At 43.1% G+C, this 18,330-nt stretch overlaps 1 protein-coding gene across 1 annotated transcript; it reads right to left on the bottom strand.

Moving 5' to 3' along the window:
- Positions 1 to 4,294: 4,294 nt before the first annotated feature.
- Positions 4,295 to 5,655, bottom strand: LOC136551477 (chlorophyllase-1-like). The gene is made up of 2 exons (XM_066543024.1): positions 5,243 to 5,655; positions 4,295 to 5,135 (listed from the first exon to the last, which is right to left on the bottom strand). Exons 1-2 carry the CDS (start codon positions 5,525 to 5,527, stop codon positions 4,464 to 4,466), a joined length of 957 nt encoding a protein of 318 aa, XP_066399121.1. The 5' UTR covers positions 5,528 to 5,655; the 3' UTR covers positions 4,295 to 4,463.
- Positions 5,656 to 18,330: the final 12,675 nt, after the last annotated feature.

The raw sequence follows: 18,330 nt of genomic DNA, 5'->3' as shown, positions 1-18,330 counted from the left end.
TTATGGTGAGCAGTGCCGCTGAGCCGCCGCGGTTGTCCGTGCCTCCCTGGAGGAGGAGGAAGGGGAGACGAATCTCCGCCGGGTACGTGACGCGTGGCGCCACGAGGAGCGTCTGATTGGGGTTCGGTTGAAACGTGAGGATGAGAAGGTCAGGAGGCCCGCGGCCTAGGAATCGCGCTCTCTTCGATTCTTATCTGCTTCTCTCTAGCGCTATCAGAATTCTCTTCCCTCTTCTCTCTTCTCTCTCTCTCCTCTCTCTCTCTCTCTCTCTCTCTCTCTCTCTCTCTCCCCGCTAGTTTTGACTCGGTTTTCATTTGGGTTCTATTCTATATAATTTAATTTACTACTGTTGACATTATTACGAAAACAACGTCAAAACTACTCCGCATCTTTTTTTTATCCCCTTCTATTCTATGTAGTCCTGCATTACTACTATTTTGAAATTGAATTTTGTAAAACTCAAAACTGAATTCTCTTACAAAGTTAAAATTAGGATATCTTTGCAACAAAATAAATCGTTGAACTGAATTATGATACTTGTAAAAGTTTTTTTTTCTTAAACTTGTACAAGGTTGTAGTAGAATAAAATGGAAATGGTTGGTGCCACATGCAAGAGGAAAGAAGAATTGCGCTCCATCCATTCTAAATTATAAGACGTTTTGGCTTTTCTAGATTCATAACTTTTGCTATGCACCTAGATATATGTTATGTCTAGATACATAACAAATGTTATGAATCTAGAAATGCCAAAACGTCTTATAATTTAGGACAAAGGAAGTAGCATCCATTGGGGGGCTTTATTCTTGTTTCTAAAAAATTGCCTCCAAATGAGGTCTCTAACATCTGATTTTGATGTAGAACTCAGAAGAAAATAGAGTGCAAAACACTTTTTGACCCTATTTGAAGTTCTTTAAGATGGTCTAAAAAAAACTCGATCCGTGGTGGCTAGACAGCCCTCGTGTATTTTGGCTTAAGAAAAAGATTTTCTCACGTAGATCGAGAAAACCACCGAATCCGCTGCCCCGTCCTTACACAGCGGCACTGCAGCTCCAGAGATGAACTGGGCACAGACCTGTGCTTTAGATGTGGGATAGACGAGGGAGTCTTTCCCCCTCCTGGTCACTGTGGTCGAAGCCACGAAAGTGAGTCCCCCAGGACTCGAACTTTGACCAACATGAGGGAGGTACTAAGCCAAGACGGTCTCTGATCAAATTTACTCTAATTCTTTAATGATGTTCCTCTCAGTCCCTAGGGGCCTTATGTTTTCAAACTCTTCTTTCTTCAATGAATTTGGCATTTTGGCATCCTCTCATGCCGATTCATTCAGAAAAAAATTACTCTAGTCATTCAAACTCTTCTTTCTTCTCGGCCTGTTCGCTGGTTGGTTTCTGGGCTGGTTTGGGCTGACTGGTGCTGATTTATTGTGAGAGAAAAACACTGTTGGCTGGCTGGTTTGGGCTGGCTGAAACCAATAAGTGAACAGGGCAAACTGGAGTTCTTGAGGCCAACCACCACAAGAAATCAGTAAAACTACGTACTACTGCAAAATTGTGCTTCGTTACTGGATAGACCAAAGGAAACCCAATATTTAGATAGAAAAAGGACAAAAAAAATTGGCTCACAAGTACGTAATGGATATACATAGCAAAAAAAATGAAGGAGACCGGAAGCAGCAATCATGGTTACATACTTACATTGGTAGTATTCAGACTTTCTGTTCAGAGAAACTGGCAAACTGCACGTGCATAGAGCCTGAGAACGGGCCGAGAAGGTTGGTGGTCAGAGATGGAGAACTCGAGGGAAGCTGCCGTGTGCAGTTGATGATAAGCAGCAGCAGGAGGAACCAAATTAGGCGTCAATCAAACACGATGAACTGGTCAATTCCGACCGGACTTCCTGCGTATGTAGTACTCTCAAATTGAAAGGCAGCGTTTGAGAATTGTGGACTGGCCCAGCCCATGGGATGGCGACGTGTTTAACTGAAGGCCCAGCCCACCGTGTTCGATCAACGAAGCCCTTCTTTCCTCCGCGGACTAGTCGGCCGCTGCTGACCTTGACGGTCAATGGCGGCGGACAGGGCGATGACCGTAACCCATGCCGACGCCGTCGCGGTTTTGTACATTTGTTCTCGCCGCCGGTCACTACCAACGACAACGGGAGAAGTGATGAACTGCCTTGATACCCCTCTTCATTTATGTATGTGAAATTCTAAGTAGTAATCCAGTTTATCTGTGCACTTGAATTCAGAAGTAGTGAAAATCACGTGTCCTCTTACTGCACATCCAGTACAGGAACGGTGCATTTCCGGAGCCCACTACCATGTAAGTATTGCTTGGATTCCATTTGGAGATTGTAGTGAAAGCAATGTGATTTATTAGAATAATGCTCTCACACGGGCGTCCTTCGTTCTGTTCGGCTGCTGATGCTGATATTGATTTGTTGAGAGAGAAAAATATTATTTTATGGTTGAAAATTAGTATTGATTCTGGCTAATAAACTTAAGCGAACAGGGCCCTTATTCAGACGCCGCGCGCCCACACACCCGCCTCACGCTATTGCCTTTCCCCGCGGCATGCTCCTGCCCACGATGTGCGCGCCTATTGGCGACACGCGGCTCCCCATTCCCACGCTGTGCTCCATCCTCCGCTGTCGGCTCAGCTCGGCTCGGTCCAGCTCGAGCTGGCTCGTTAGGCTAACGAGGCGGCTCATTAATATTACGAGCTAGAGGGGTAGCTCGGTTCGGCTCGTTACCGAGCTCGAGCTGGCTCGTTTAGCTCACGAGTTACTACAGAAAAATAAGACACACATGTTTACAATGTTTATGCTACATTAATTTCAGAAGGTGACGTCTACCATTATACAACCATACATGATTAATACATATCAGGTTCATTAAAAGTATCAACCATATGCAACATAGCTGGCCCATCTATGATCATGTAGTTTCAGCATACTAACTAGTTGCTTGCCACCATAAACTTAGGAAAAGTCCACAGATTCAATATCAACATCATCATCTTCTCCTTGAAAAATAATCCATAAAATCAATATTTAAGTACCACAACAATTATAAAATTAAAATTCATATGAAACAACTGAAAATAAGAATTACATACCAATAAAATAGGTATACACTTCTAGGTCAACATCATCATCTTCTGGATTCATGGTCGTGGGCTGATAGGCCTCAGCTCGTGAGTAGCTCGCGAGCTGGCTCGTTAAAATAGCGAGCTAGACTTCCAGCTCAACTTGTGAAAAAGTTAAAACGAGCCGAGTCGAGCTGAGCGGAGCCGGCCACAAGTCGAGCGAGTTGGCGAGCCACGGGTATTTTGTCCAGCTCTACCCACATACGCACCGCCGCATTTGTCTCCCCATGCCGTCGCTGTTCGGTCAACTGGCTCCGATGGGGTACGTGCTGTCGGTGGTGGTGAGGGTGCTGGAGCAGCCCACAATGTCGGGGGCGACCTACGAGATGGCTCTCCTTGTGGGGCTCCTCTGGGCGGCAGCCCACCTTGGCCTCCATGCTCGGCTGATGCTCGCTGTCGCACTCCAGCGCCACAGGGCGGCCTCCATCTGCTCTGTGTACTCCTCGCTGATCTACCAAAGTTCCCCACCAGGTAGCCCGTGACCTCGCAGGCGAACGCGATGTTTTAATGTTTCAGGCGTTTCAGACTTTTGTTTCAAGTGTTTTATCTAGATGTTGCAACAATATATCTGGGATGTTGCATATGTTGCAATGACAAAATATCATGTTGTAAGCCTATGTTTTAAGTGTTTCAGGTGTTTCTGTTGCAAATGTTTCATCTAGATATTTCAAAAATAGATCTTGGTGTTGCACGCATTGTGATGGCTACACCCACATGTTTCGAACGCATATTTCAAGTGTTTCATCTGTTTCATACTTATGTTTGTAAATGTTTCATATAGATGTTTCAAAAGTAGATCTGTGTTGCACATATTGCAATAGCGCCGGTGGTTGGCGGACAGCAGGCCTGCCATAAGGCTTCAGTTCCTACCTCGCGCGACACGCCTTGGCCTTTCCTTTCCTCTAACCCCCCCCCCCCCCCCCTTCCCCTCCCTTCCCTCCATCTCGCCGTGACAGTTTGAGCTCGGCGGGAAAACCCTACGCGACGAGCGCACGAACGTCAGGGTAGGCATGACAGCAGGCGCGTGGCGGGCGGGAAGCGCAGCTGGTGTGGACAGGCGCACCAGGCGTAGGCGTCCGAACGGGGGCTAGCGTCCAGACGTTCGGGGGATAGCCACACTCAATTTGTTAATATCCTAGCAGATTAAAAAAACGATCAAATTTTATTACTGCAAGTGTTCAGACATTACAGAGATGAATGAATAAAGTAAAGACTTACATGGAGAAGAACAACCGAATTGAAAAACAACAAATTGAATAACTTATTATGAAGTTATTATGACTGGTCAACAGTGCTAATAATAGATATCTCTTCAGCTCATGCCAACCGATACTCGACAGGGTCCAGTGTCGTTGGTGCGAGCCCAGGGTGTTCGAGTATGGCCTTGAGATCACCATCTTCCTCGCCCATGACGGCCTTGAAGAAGGCGACCATGATCCCGGCGACGGTCCTCCTCATCACGTCCTTGCAGCTGTTCCCTTCCTTGCAGAGGCAGGTCACAAGCTTGGGAGCGTCGTCGTCCAGCATGTCGAGGTGGCCGTAGTCCTTGGTCACGAGGTGGTAGCACGGAGCCCTGCACTCGCGGTAGAACTCGGTGTGGTTGACGTCCTCGGGGGCGCAGGGAGGGAACAGCGCGTTCTCCCTCTCGTCGCCCAGCCCGGTGCCGATGACCAGCACAGGCACGGCGATGTCGAACGACGAGGGCTCGTAGGTGAGGATCGCCGGCGGGAGCTGCGAGTTCCTGCCGGTGCCGGCGACGGGGTCGAGCCCGATGAGCGCGGAGAACTTGAGGCTGGTGTTGGCGTACCCCAGGGCCAAGGAGAAGGCCGTGTGGCCACCTCGGCTGTGGCCGGCCAAGGCGAGCTTGGAAAGGTCGGCCTCCACGCCGGTCGGGAGCACGGACGGCAGGCCCTCGGGGAGCCAGTCCGTCACCTTGGCTGCCGCCGCAATGTCATCGGCGTCGCTGTTGGATATGAGGCTGGTATGGAACTGCATATATATAGGAGTATAAAGTTGCATATGCATGTGTCGTCAGATCATACATACGGTCAACAAAAGTACAGAGACATGCAGCCACACTAGCCATAGCCAACAACCTGTGGTGCGACCATGATGAAGCCAAACGAGGCGACGTGCTTGAGGAGCTGCTCGTAGTAGCGGTTCTGCAGGAAGAAGCCGTGCAGGAGGATGGCGACGGGGTAGGTGCCGGCATCCTTGGGAGCAGTGATCAGGATGGGGATCGGCGGCGTTGGCCGGGCGTCGTGATCCACTGAGATCACCTCGACGGCAAGCTTCCCTGGCTGGAACACCGACGTGACCACCACAGCAGCAGGCTCAAGGGCCTGGGGCGTAGTGGCCATGGTCTGCACCGGTGCTGCCATCTTGTAGCTAGTATCTCTCGCTCTCGCTCTCGCTCAGTTGCTGGTAAGGCCGGGCTTTGTGTTGGTTGCTGATGAGAAAAGTGAAGAGAGGATGAAGCTAGGTGGCAGATTTATAGAGCCGGCCGGCCAGGCCGGCGCGGCGTGCGTGCGAGCCTACGAGGAGGGTGGGCAAAGTGGCTTTGAGTAGCTCTGCTGCTCTACGAATGGTTGGCGCTAGCAGCTCTTGCTTGGTCCGCCTTGCCTTGGAATTCCTGAATGACAAGTGTCAAGAACACGTTGGGGCAACAAAGTAGGGCACGTTTTCGTCACGCGTCCAGGTACCATGCAACGATCCTACAGTACGACGGTCGCAATATTCGTCGGGGTTTTGTCTCACGTCATTTTTTTCTTCAAAACTACTGTATAATATTAACTCGTCATTCAAAACTAGAGCATCTCCATGCTCTCCCTCTCTCTGGTGCATTCTAATCTAGTGTGGCAAGCATAACTGTTGTTAACTTATCATCCTCACCTTATCCCTTCATCATCCTCCACAACTAGGGTCACGATATCCACTACTACAGAAAAGATTTGTAGTAACACGATAATTTTTTTTGTAAGGGCGGCTGGTGATGTAACCGCTCCTATAGTGGGCGTGCTTGGGACCCACGAGACCAACCGTCCCTACAAATGGCACAGGTAGGGGCGGCTGGTGATACGAGCCGCTCCTACAATTCGTAGGGGCGGCTCAGTCACCAGCCGCCCCTATAAATTCGATTTGTAGAGGCGGCTCACTCACCAGCCGTCCCTACAAATATTTTCACATTTTTTAAATAGTAGTTCTGCATATTTTTTTTATAAATGTATAAATGTATTAAAAATAATTTGCTATATTTGCCCGTACACATAAGAAACAACTTGCTGATATATATATAATGAGACATTTTCTTTTTTTAAAAAAGAAGAAAATTATATTTAAAAATTAAAAATTTAAATTTGTGAACTTCGAATTGAATTTTAAGACATAAAATGACATAAAATGAAAATGTTGTAAACATCAAAGTTGTAAAACTCATCAAGATTTATAACTTTCATTTTGGTCATCTTTTCATGTGACTTAGTTCAAAAAGTTTAAATTTTGAATTTCACAAAAAAGAGTAAATGATTTCAGCTGGAAAAGTCATGAATATAAAAGTTGTATAACTCATCAAGATCTACAACTTTTATTTTGGTGAAATTCTTCATTTGACAAAGTGATAGTAAACATTGATAAAAAATTCATGAATCTCACACAAAGTTTATGAAACTAGATGAGAGATATGTCAATTTGTGAACAATAGTTTGCTAACACTTTGATAAATGAAGAAATGACCAAAATAAAAGTTGTAGATCTTGATGAGTTCAAAAACTTTTATATTCATGACTTTTACATTTGAAATCATATACTATTCCAAAATATTGTTTCAAGTTGTCATTTTTAAAAATTCAAAATTTTAATTATTCAAACAAAGTCACATGATAAGATGATCAAAATAAAAGTTGTACATCTTGATGAGTTCTATAACTTATAACCTCCGTGCCACTCCACCGCCGCCCCATCTCAGACCTCGACCTCCTCTCAGGCCCTCATATACTCTTCGAAAATGTTGTTTCAAATTGTCATTTTTGAAATTTAAATTTTGAATTATTCAAACAAAGTCACATTGAAAAGATGACCAAAATAAAAGTTGTACATCTTGATGAGTTATACAACTTTGATGTTTACAACATTTTTATTTGAGGTCATTTATTGTCCTAAAATTCTATTCGAAGTTTCGAATTTTAAATTTTAAATTTTTAAAATATGTTATTAATTTTTTGTAAAGAAGAAAATATGAAATTATATATATATTCAGCATGTTGTTAATATGTATATATTTATACATATATAGAATAGTTATAAAATTATTATATATATATAGAATATAGAATTATTAATTAAACAAGTATGAAAAATATTTGTTGAGGCGGCTAATGTTTTATGCCGCACCTACAAATGCTCTTCGGTATATAAGTAGGAGGGCGCGGGGGGCTTCGATTTGGCTAAGTCTTGGGCACTCACTCTGTCTTTGCCGTCGGCAGGCTGCCAAAATTCCACGCCGCCACCGCCACTGCCTCCGTGCCCTACTTCCACCGTGCCCTACCTCCCCCGGTCCGCCTCCAACCCCTGGTCCGCCTTCGTGCCCTACTCACGCGCCGACATTCCCCATGCACACGACGGCTAGTGTTTCCGCCGGCATGCTCGACGACCACCATCGTGCCTCTCCGCCGTCGCCCCATCTTCGACCTCAACCTCCCCTGCTACGGCCATCATCCCCAACCGCAAGATCCGGGCCTTGACCTCCCTATCTCCGACCTCGAGCTCCGGCGGGACCACCAGCATCCCTTGAGGCTCCGGCGTCCGCGCCCCCTCCCTCGGTGGGATTGCCCCGATGGCTGTGTGTTCGGCGTCCATGCGTGCTCCCCCTGCCCTATGCCCACCACCACTTGCTTTGGCCAGGTCTTCTACAGGTATGCCCCAACCCCCTTCTCCTCCATTCCTGCTCCACTGAGTTCATGCCGTGCTTGCTGAAGGAATGTGGAATTAAGCTTTGTGATTAAGAGTGAAATTGAGCCTTGTGAAATTGAGGGAATAGCCATTGGATGCTCTCTGTGATTATATATGCTCACTGTGATTATATATGTTCACTATTTTTGTATATGCTCCCTATGATTATATATGCTCACTGTTTTTGTATATGCTCCCTGTGATTATATATGCTCACTGTGATTATATATGCCCACTATACTTAAGTCATGTAATGTTCCTTTGCTTGCTCTAATCATAAGTAGCTTAGTAATAGTGGTTTATCATCCTTGTAATTAGCTACTCATGCATAGTCTTGTTAGTAGAATAAGTGAAGCACTTGATTGCAATTGAATGTTGAAATGGCTGCATGAACAATTCCTATTAAGTGGCTTTTTCATCATGCTAATCAAGTTTTCTATGAATATGTTGTATACAAAAGTTGTAGATAACTTTCATGTATTTCGTTTCCTATAATTTTATGATTTTAGGCCTGCTAATTTTAGAGTTATAGATTTTGCAAGTTCCCTAGTTAGTTTCTATTTTACTTTCTGTATAGATCTGATTGATGATGCTTTTTGGCTTAGTTAATCTTTGAATCACCTATTGGTAACAATTGAAAAGTTGTAGTGCTTTTCATGAGCTTTCCAAAATGTTAAGGGATCACTACTTTTAGTAATCTAGAACTCTAGTTATAGCTGTTTGAAGTTTGATGCCAGATTATGTCCAAGTCTGGATAGAATTGTGTCTTCGTGCTATATGACCTTGCTAGTTTTTGCATCACCTTTTGATGATAATAAGAAAGTTGTAGACAAGTTCTTAAGCCTTCCAAAAAGCCCATGAATACTTTACTATGTTTATATATGCTCACTGTTTTTATATATGTCCACTGTCTTTATATATGCTCACTGTTTTTATATATGCCCACTGTCTTTATATATGCCCACTGTTTTTATATATGCCCACTGTCTTTATATATGCTCACTATTTTTATATATGCTCACTGTCTTTATATATACTCACTATTTTTATATATGCCCATTGTTTTTATATATGCTCACTGTGATTATATATGCTCACTGTTTTTATATATACCCACTGTCTTTATATATGCTCATTGTTTTTATATATGTCCACTGTCTTTATATATGCTCACTGTGATTATATATGCTCACTGTTTTTATATATGCCCACTACTCCTACTTCTACTACTCTCCTCTCCTCTCCTCTCCTACTACTCCTACTTCTAGTACCACTCTCATCTCCTCTCCTACTACTCCTACTTGTACTACTACTCTTCTCTCTCTCCTACTACTCCTACTTCTCCTCCTCCTCCTCCTGCTACTACCCTACTACTAATACTACTGCTACCCAACTACTATTGCTGCCCTACTACTCTCTTCTCTCTACCCTACTGCTACTACTGTCCTACTATTAATACTACTCTTGCTCACTGTTTATATATGCTCACTGTGTTTTTATATATACCAACTGTGTTTATATATGCTCACTATTTTTGTTTGGCCTCCTCTCCTCTCCTCTACTACTACTTCTACTTCTCCTACTCCTCTATGTTTGGTAGCGGTTGCTATTTCTTTTTAGGAACCAACAACTATTTTTTTTGGCAAACTCTCATCTCCTCGTCTTTGTTTTGCCAATGATGAAATTGTCCAACTCCAGAAATTATCTAGGAATATGAGCTGATGATCATGAACTTGTGAGGAACTTGGCATCATTACTAGCCACCCCTACTGTCTTTTTCTATATGCTGACTATTTTTATATATGCTCACTGTGTTTATGATGCCTTTATGCTCCAACTTCTTGATCAAATAATGTTTGACATGTTTCTGAGGCCTCTACCACTACTACTCTCCTCTTACTACTCGTTTTGTGATATACTACCTGCATATATAAACATAGTGAGCATATATATGCTTTCCTATCATCTATGTTTGGAAAGCAAGCAACTGCTTTTTTGGCCTACCTTTTCCTCTCCTCTATGTTTGGGAAACAACAACTATTTTTTTGGCCAACTCTCCTCTCCTCTCATCTCTCTTTTGCCAATGATGAAATTGTCCAACTCTAGAAATTATCTAGAATATGAGCTGATAATCATGAACTTACGAGAAACTTGGCATCATTACCAGTCACCCCTACTGTTTTTTCTAAATGCTTACTGTTTTTATATATGCTCACTGTGTTTATGATGCCTTTATGCTCTAAGTTCTTGATCAAATGATGATTGACATGTTTCTGAGGCCTCTACTACTTGTACTACTCGTTTTTTATCTATTGTTGTTTTATCGAACTCCTAGTCCATATGCTTTTGGAGGAAATTCAGTCTCGAATAGATAATGTGCCTTTGATTTCTTAGACCCTCTCGCATATCTAAAGCACACTTTTTGCATCTATTAGAACAAAACATGAAATGTTGCTGGATAGCAGATAGTGCAACCCAATGCCCTGAGCATGAGCCAACCTTTGAAGAGAAAGAACCAGAGGACTAGCTTACTTAGTAGCAGTTCGATGAGGAGTTACAAAAGGATATAGCAATGATGCTTACTTAGGAGGAGTTTGAAGAGGAGGCTACTGAGAGGCATGTAGAGGAAGGGGGAAGAGGGAACAACAGGAGAGGATGATGGTGATGATTATAAAGATGACGACGACGGGGATGAAGAAGAGGGATATGAAAGTCCTGAGGACCCTTTCCCACGTGAAGCTAGACATAGGCCAATGGAGGAGGAGCTGGACAAGGATTTTGACCCAAATGAGGAGGTAGGGATAAAGCCTTAGCTTGTAAATTTTGCTAAAGCTTTGACTGTGTTATAATTACTAACACTTTGACCTCCCGTACATATAGGCCCCTCCTAAAACTCAGTCATAGATGACGTCGACGTCCGCGACATCTCACTGGACAAGACAGAGTAGAGGAAAGGAGAGCACAGACAACAACCACAGAGACTGGACATTGAGGCCTCTGCTCCACAACCTCAAGACACGACCACGAATTTAGCTCCCAAGGCAAAGAGGAAACGGGGGATAGAAAAGCAAACCAATATCCAGATAAGGCATGCTATGTGATAACGAAGGTCGGGCCAGCAGGGGAGATCCTTGAGCCTAAGGAATTCAGAGGACGATTCCATAATGTGATCAGGGGCCCTAGTAAGAGATCAATTGAACCCAGTAATCCCTAACTTGAAAGATGTACCAGAGAAGAAAAAGGGAGAACTATAGGATAAGAAGCTGAAGGTCAATTTCAGATTTCCAAAGGGTTAGCATGAACTAGTAAAACTTCATGCTTTTAAGATAATGGGAGAGTCATTTCGACGTTACATTGGAGGTTGGAGCTCAATAAGAAATATATTCAAAAGGGGTTAATTCCCTTCCACGAGTTCAACAACATGACTCCTAGTCAATGGGAGGAGCTTGTGGCTCAGAAGACTACACCTGAAGCATTGGCCCTCAGTGCCCGTAACACCAAGCTGGCGAAGAGGAACTGAACACCACCATCATCTAGGTCCCTAGTGGCTACTATGGCAAGGAAGAGAAGTTTAGAAATATGGAGGAAGAGGCCACCACATCTGGGAAATTTAACTTGAAGGGGTTGAAGCTACACTCAAGGAATTAGATCATTGGGAGGAGTACAGAAGCATCCGATAGTTCCCTTAAGTTTGATAACTTGATGATTGAAGAGGCAGTATCAAAGATACTGAAATATACTGAAGACAAGGAAAAGGGCTCATTCAAGCCTTCCAGAGAGAGGGGGTGAGCTTAGCCTTGGCTTGGGAAACGCCGAGCACACAAGCCACACCAGGGGCTAGGGAAAAGAATGACCTAAAAGCATGAATTCGAAGAGGAACAACACATGTACAAGAAACATGGCAGAGACTGAGAAACACACCAGGGGGCTAGGGAAAAGAACGTACCTGGAAGCACGCCTTGGCTTGAGCTCACCGTGAAGGCTCTAGTTGTGAAGGCGCTAGAGGAGCAAGGACTATCTATGGAGCCAAAGAAAGTAATGGTGCCACTAGGAGAACTGGCATTAGTTGGTAGCCCTTTGAAAGTTCATAGCAGCCAAGGTTCCACTGCAGCCACAATCCTCCGTCGATCGCATACAGGATCCAACTAGTTGCACCTTGGTGGTTCTCATCGGCTTGTAGTGATGCATACAGTGAAGCCCAAGTTCTTGTAGTGATGCATTGACTACCCAACTCCCGATGGACAGTAGTTACTTAGAGAAGTAATAAACCAGTTCATCCTCTGGCACAAATAGGACATTGTATTGATTGCTTCTTCACCGCCTATTCAATGTTTGGAGAGAGTTGTTGAGGAGGGGGGATACTTTCACCAGTGTCGTGACCAGCACTTGCCTAAGATGCCATATTCTTCCCCACCTCCTAGCGAGCACGTGCATGAGATGCCACAGCCTATGCCACACTCTTCCCCGCCTCCTAGCGAGCATGTGCCTAAGATGCCATGGCCTTCTCTACCTTGTAAGGAGTAAGGGCCTGATACCAACTTGATACATGAACAACAAGGGCCTCCTGAAGAAGTGCATGCACAAGAGGGTGCCCGCAAGGAGCCAGAAATTCAGAAAAAGCATCTGATCACCATAAGGCCAATTTATGTTTTGATGAAAGACGTCACATAGACTGTGCAAGTGGTACTCCCATGACCAGTTCAAGCCTGAGAACCAAGTTAAAGAAGTCCTAGTATGGGCTTCTGAGGAGGCCATCACTAGCAAACAACAACCGACAAAGAAGTATCCAAAAGTTGATGCCATCAAATGGTCAAAGGATTGCCTGAAAACATATGAAAGAGGCAAGCCCTTCCTACCAAACTAGGACAGCCAATGCCTACACTTGGAATGAGAAGGTTCCATGATTGGTACTTGCGTGTTATCCCAACGACCATAGATCTCATGCAAGCACACTTCCCTATCGGCACATTTGGAGGCCCAGCCGAGAAAATTATCTTTGACTTTAATGATGTCCAGACATGCTTTCACCTCGGAGCAATAGAAATGAATCTAATTCGCATGTGGTGCCTGTAAGTCCTTACCCTCTCGATATGATATTATTGTAATCTTTGGATTTTGGTGATACTAACCCACACCATGATTTGTAGAATGCAAGTGCACCTTTCAAAACAAATACCAAGTGTGCGAGCTAGGTATGTAGACCCTCAATGTATAGTAGCAACATGTTTTAATTATGCCAAGGACTGGAAATTGGATGGCAAAGAGCTAGCTGCTAGAAAGACTATTGAGGAGAAAGAGGAAATCCGACAGAAGGAAATATGTGAAGCGTCCCTTAAGGTTGTGACATACATTGCCCTAGCTTTTAAAAATCTCCAAAATAACTCTGCTATATGGCTAGCATACAATTTCGAGTAAGTTCAACTCTATACTTAAAGTTTTGTTCGATATATTTTGTTCAATGCAAAAAAACTTATCCGTTTTTATGATTAAATTCATGCAGCAACCACTGAATTTGTATAGGCGTTGATGTCGGGCTAGGTATGGCGTGGGTCTTTGATTCAATAGAAAGGACCCGGCGACATACAAAGATTTCGTTGCGATTCTCAAGACGTATACATATCAACAATCCTCGTTACCTTATATATTTGTATACATACTTATAACCTTCACTTTTGGATACTAACAAGTTGTATTTGTTAAATTCTTTCGAACAGGGCGTATAGGTTCTATGTCAATGCACATCACGGGAGGCATGATCTAGAAAGAGGGGCTAACCTGTATGTCAAAACACTATGTGCGGTAAGTGTAACTTACTTTGGTGCTCCATTATGTTTGTGTCGAACGCATTACTTAACATTTTTATATGCGAAACACATAGTGCCCCAAGCAGAAGCCCAGAAGTGTACACTATGGATATTATGTGTGCACTCTCATAAGTAACACCGGTGTCTATAGGAGATACCCCTATAGGGTAAGTTTAAACTTCTTCAACCTCTTTAATTGTGATTACAACCATGTTTATAGATGCTCATTGTTTTTATATATGCTCACTGTGTTTATATATGCTCACTGTGTTTATATAAGCTCACTGTTTTTATGTATGCTCACTGTCTTTGGATATGCTCACTATTTTTTTATATGCTCACTGTTTTTATACATGCTCACTATGTTTATAGATGGTCACTGTTTTTATATATGCTTACTATGTTTACATATGCTCACTGTATTGAGTTTTGGAGACTGGCATTACACCATACCTTCGGTGATGCGGGATTAAAATCCCCTCGCTACCGGATTTTAATACCGGCATCACTGCTTTTACATATACTCACTGTTTTTATAGATGTTCACTGTGTTCATAGATGCTCACTGTTTTTTATTGATGCTCACTGTTTTTATATATGCTCACTATATTTAGATATGCTCACTATTTTTTATATGCTCACTGTGTTTATAGATGGTCACTGTGTTCATAGATGCTTACTATGTTATGATATACTAAACCCCAACTTATTTTATCGTAGTGGCAAGAAGAGAAAGGAATAAGAGCTGACCCACACAAAAATGACAATCTCTTGGAGCTCATCGGCGACCTTTACATCTTCATATTGAACTAGATTGTACACGTAAGAGGCACTTATCATGACCGAAAATTCGAGTTAGGAAGGCATCCTCAGTACCAACACCTTCGTGAGACAGGAAAGGCTAGCTCTAGGTCGTTGATAACAATGTGTATGGAATGTGACATTGGTCTTACCTTGTGGAACGGTTTGGACTTGTGGAACGGATTGGACTTGTGAATTATATATGTTCTTATGAATTGGACTTGTAATGTTAGTTTATATAATATTCTTGTGCTTGTGGATACAATGTTTGAATTATATATGCATATATGTATATATGTTCTGATCATATTTGAATTTTGAAATTTGAATTTTTTTGGCGAGAAAATATACTATAGGGGCGGTTATAAATTGAACCGTTCCTTACAAATGTAAATTATAGGGGCGACCGGTGTTACAGCCGCCACGACAAATCATTTTTGTAGAGGCGGCTAGTGTTAACAGCCGTCCCTACAAACCCTTGATTTGTAGAGACGGTGTGGTAGGGACGGCTGGCAAAACCGCATCTACAAATCATAGTCAGCCATCCTTACAAATGCTTACTGTAGTAGTGGTCATCAGTAGCGGTGGCGGCAAGATCAAACCAATGCCTCTTAGGCAGCTGATGTGGCTTTAAGTAGATCTGCTCTGTGAACACGCTAGGAGAGCAAAGTAGGACGCGTTTTTGTCAGGCACAATGCAATGGTCCTACAACGATTGTAATATTAATTAGTCAGCGGTTCATCTCGTTTCATTTTCTTCAATTCCATGCCACCATATTACCTTTCAAAGAAAAAAAGCCATGACATTAACTTCTAGCGCAATATAATACAACATGTCCTCCTTTCGTGTTGTTGCTTAGACTCCAAGACAATTAGAGCGTGTTTGGAGGAGCTCCTGCCCTTTCCGGTTCCGTGTGACTGTAGGGGTACTATGGCGGAGCTGGCGGGGCATAAAAAATGTGGCTCCGATAGCTCCTCCTCATTCCCCGTTTATTTATGCCGGAGCCTGAGCCTTTTTTTTGCCAGCTATAGTGATCAACAGTGTTGCACAATAGCTGCATCGAGGACCCTGAGCAGCTAGGAGCTAAACCAAACAAAGCCTTAATTAGGATATACAATGTTATGGCTTTTATTATATCATATCAAACAACTCCAATCCGAATATTGCTTTTCTGTCACCTACTAATGCATTTATACTCGAAGAATTCATTACCGCTTATACTACCTTTGTTGTAAAATATACTTATTATTTATTATTGTAGCAAATGTTTATGATCTCAAGGGTATAATTAGGCCGTCCTCATGCTTGCTACATACTCCTTCCTTCTCAAATTGTGGGGGTGTAATGTGACCATGTTTGGTTTAGCTTGTGTAAAGTGTTTCTGCTACCAAAAGGCAGAACACTAACCAAACAGGTAGACCCAGAAGATGCTTTTACAAAAGTAGGTGCTTTCGTGTAGTACAATTTTCATAGCATTTTGGACCCTATTTTTAGCTTTTCAAAATAGGTGAAAATAGGGAGACGTTTTACAATTGTTTCAAGATAGATAAAAAGAGAGGACCGAGCGATAGCTCGGTTGGTCTGGCTTCTAGGTGTGAAGAGACCGCTCGCGGGTTCGATTCTTGGTGGAATCAACTTGCTTGCCTCACCGGGGTTTTTCCTCATTAATTAATTTGCAGGTCTTCTGTTGCCTCATGCGTGGATGCGCCATAATGGTCAGTGTGACGTGCCTGTCACGTGCGAAGCCTGGTTGACTTCGGATATCTCTCAGCCACGTGTGTGAGGTCTAGCATGCACACTAGGGTGTGTCTGTGTGAGTTTGTGTGCGTATGGTGGTGTGAGTTAGTGTATACGTTTAGATACTACAACTTGTACTCGAAGAGTTGAGGAATAAAAAAAAAGATAGATAAAAAGATGGGGCAAGTTTTATATTTGTTTTAACCAAATAGCTTATAATTTTTCCATATCACATAAATCACAACAATTTCTCATAGGTCACAACTTATGATAGCTTTTTCACAGCTCACAGTTTCTCTTTGACCCCACGTGGCCTCCAATACCAAATTTCGACGGTATCTCTTAATGACATTGTCATAGCTATAAAGTTGACATCATATGAGGCTACTTTTAACTATGAATCTAGCGTCGGCACTAAATGTGTAAATCTTGTAAACCTTTCATAATTAGGAAGTGTCGTAAATGTTGTAATGAATATGATAACAACGATCTAATAAAAAAGAAAAAAAGAAATGGGAGGAAGTGTGCTTCAAGGCTTGTCGGTTCGTCCTTGGGCGGTTGGGCACAGAACAGCAAGGTCCAAGTGTCATTCTTGAGTTAGGATGTTCAAGAGCGCAACCATAAGGTTTGTCCTCGTTCAATGTTCCCGCGCAATGTTGAACGGATAATAATCAACCTTGTTTTCAAGGTTTTCCATGCTCAACAAGGTGACCTTAATTTGTCTCTTAGCCCACCGCGTTTCAGCAAGCTGTTGGCTGCTGGTGTTGTCAGTTGTCAGAAGCAAATTCCAAATCAGTCGTCAATCCAGTCGTGATCAACGCACATTCTTCAGCAGCCAGGTTTCTGTTCATCGGTGAAAGGCACCAACCCGACCTCGGGATGACGACACACTTCTTTCCACAAGTCAGGCCCGCGTGCCCCACGAACATTCTTCATTCTTCTTCCACAACATATAGCTCACCGCGGTCGTCTCGTCTCACCGAATTGTTATGTGCCCCACGAATGGCGAACGGTCCAAGAACAAGAGAGACTTGCTCGGCAACGCATCCCTGCCTCGCTTCTTGTCCGCCGACCTCATCAGCTCGGTATGAAGATGACACTGACCTCTCCGGTCTCTCTCTTGTGCCCATTACTGTTAATTATACAGCAAACATCTATGGACTAGTACATCTAACCCAAGTGCAGATGCTTCTCTTTTTTGCACCCTGTAGACTAGGCATCCTTAAACGTGCAATCTGGCATATTTTGTAATTTGTTTGCAACCTGAAACTTCGAGAGAGAAAAAGTTCAATTGGAGGGCACATAACAATTCGGAATGCCTTATTTGGCACAAGGGCTGATGATGAACTGTATGCTTACTCAGGGATATGGCATAGAAAATGCAGTATTGTTTCTCTACCACACCCAATACAAAGGGCTTCCTGCAACAATTTTTGAAGTTATCATCTCGTGCAACTCGACACCACCAAAGTGCAAGTTCTTCGCTTGACTTGCAGTGCAAAACAGACTATGGATGGCGGATCGCCTGATGGTCAGGGTTTGGCCAGACCAACAAACTTGTCCTTTATGTCACTCCATAATTGAGACGGCAATATATTTGTTTACCGTCGATTTACCAAGTGTTCCAAATACGTAAGCCATATATCAGTAGTGGCGAAAATCAAAGAAGAAACCTGATCTTGGTGCATAGCAGGAGCAAAGAATTTAGCAATGATTATTCCAGCATTTAGCAATGATTGTTCCTTGTTTATAGTTTTTTCACACACTTAACGTGTGTACAATTGTTTTTTTTAACCTTTTGGTCTAGGCCTTAACTCTTCCCCTTTATAAATTAATGTAGTTCTCTGCTTTTTTTTTAAAAAAAAACATGAACGTGACAAATAATAGATCACATA

Source organism: Miscanthus floridulus, chromosome 4 (genome assembly GCF_019320115.1).
Source record: "Miscanthus floridulus cultivar M001 chromosome 4, ASM1932011v1, whole genome shotgun sequence".
Lineage (NCBI taxonomy): Eukaryota > Viridiplantae > Streptophyta > Magnoliopsida > Poales > Poaceae > Miscanthus > Miscanthus floridulus.
This window is presented reverse-complemented; position numbering and strand designations above follow the sequence as displayed.

What these genes read in the sequence shown, in the direction of transcription:
- LOC136551477 (XM_066543024.1), bottom strand. Translation starts at nt 5,527, where the DNA reads ATGGCAGCACCGGTGCAGACCATGGCCACTACGCCCCAGGCCCTTGAG. An exon ending in TCATCATGGTCGCACCACAG is followed by an intron (nt 5,136 to 5,242) that starts GTTGTTGGCTAT and finishes ATATATATGCAG; the next exon opens with TTCCATACCAGCCTCATATC.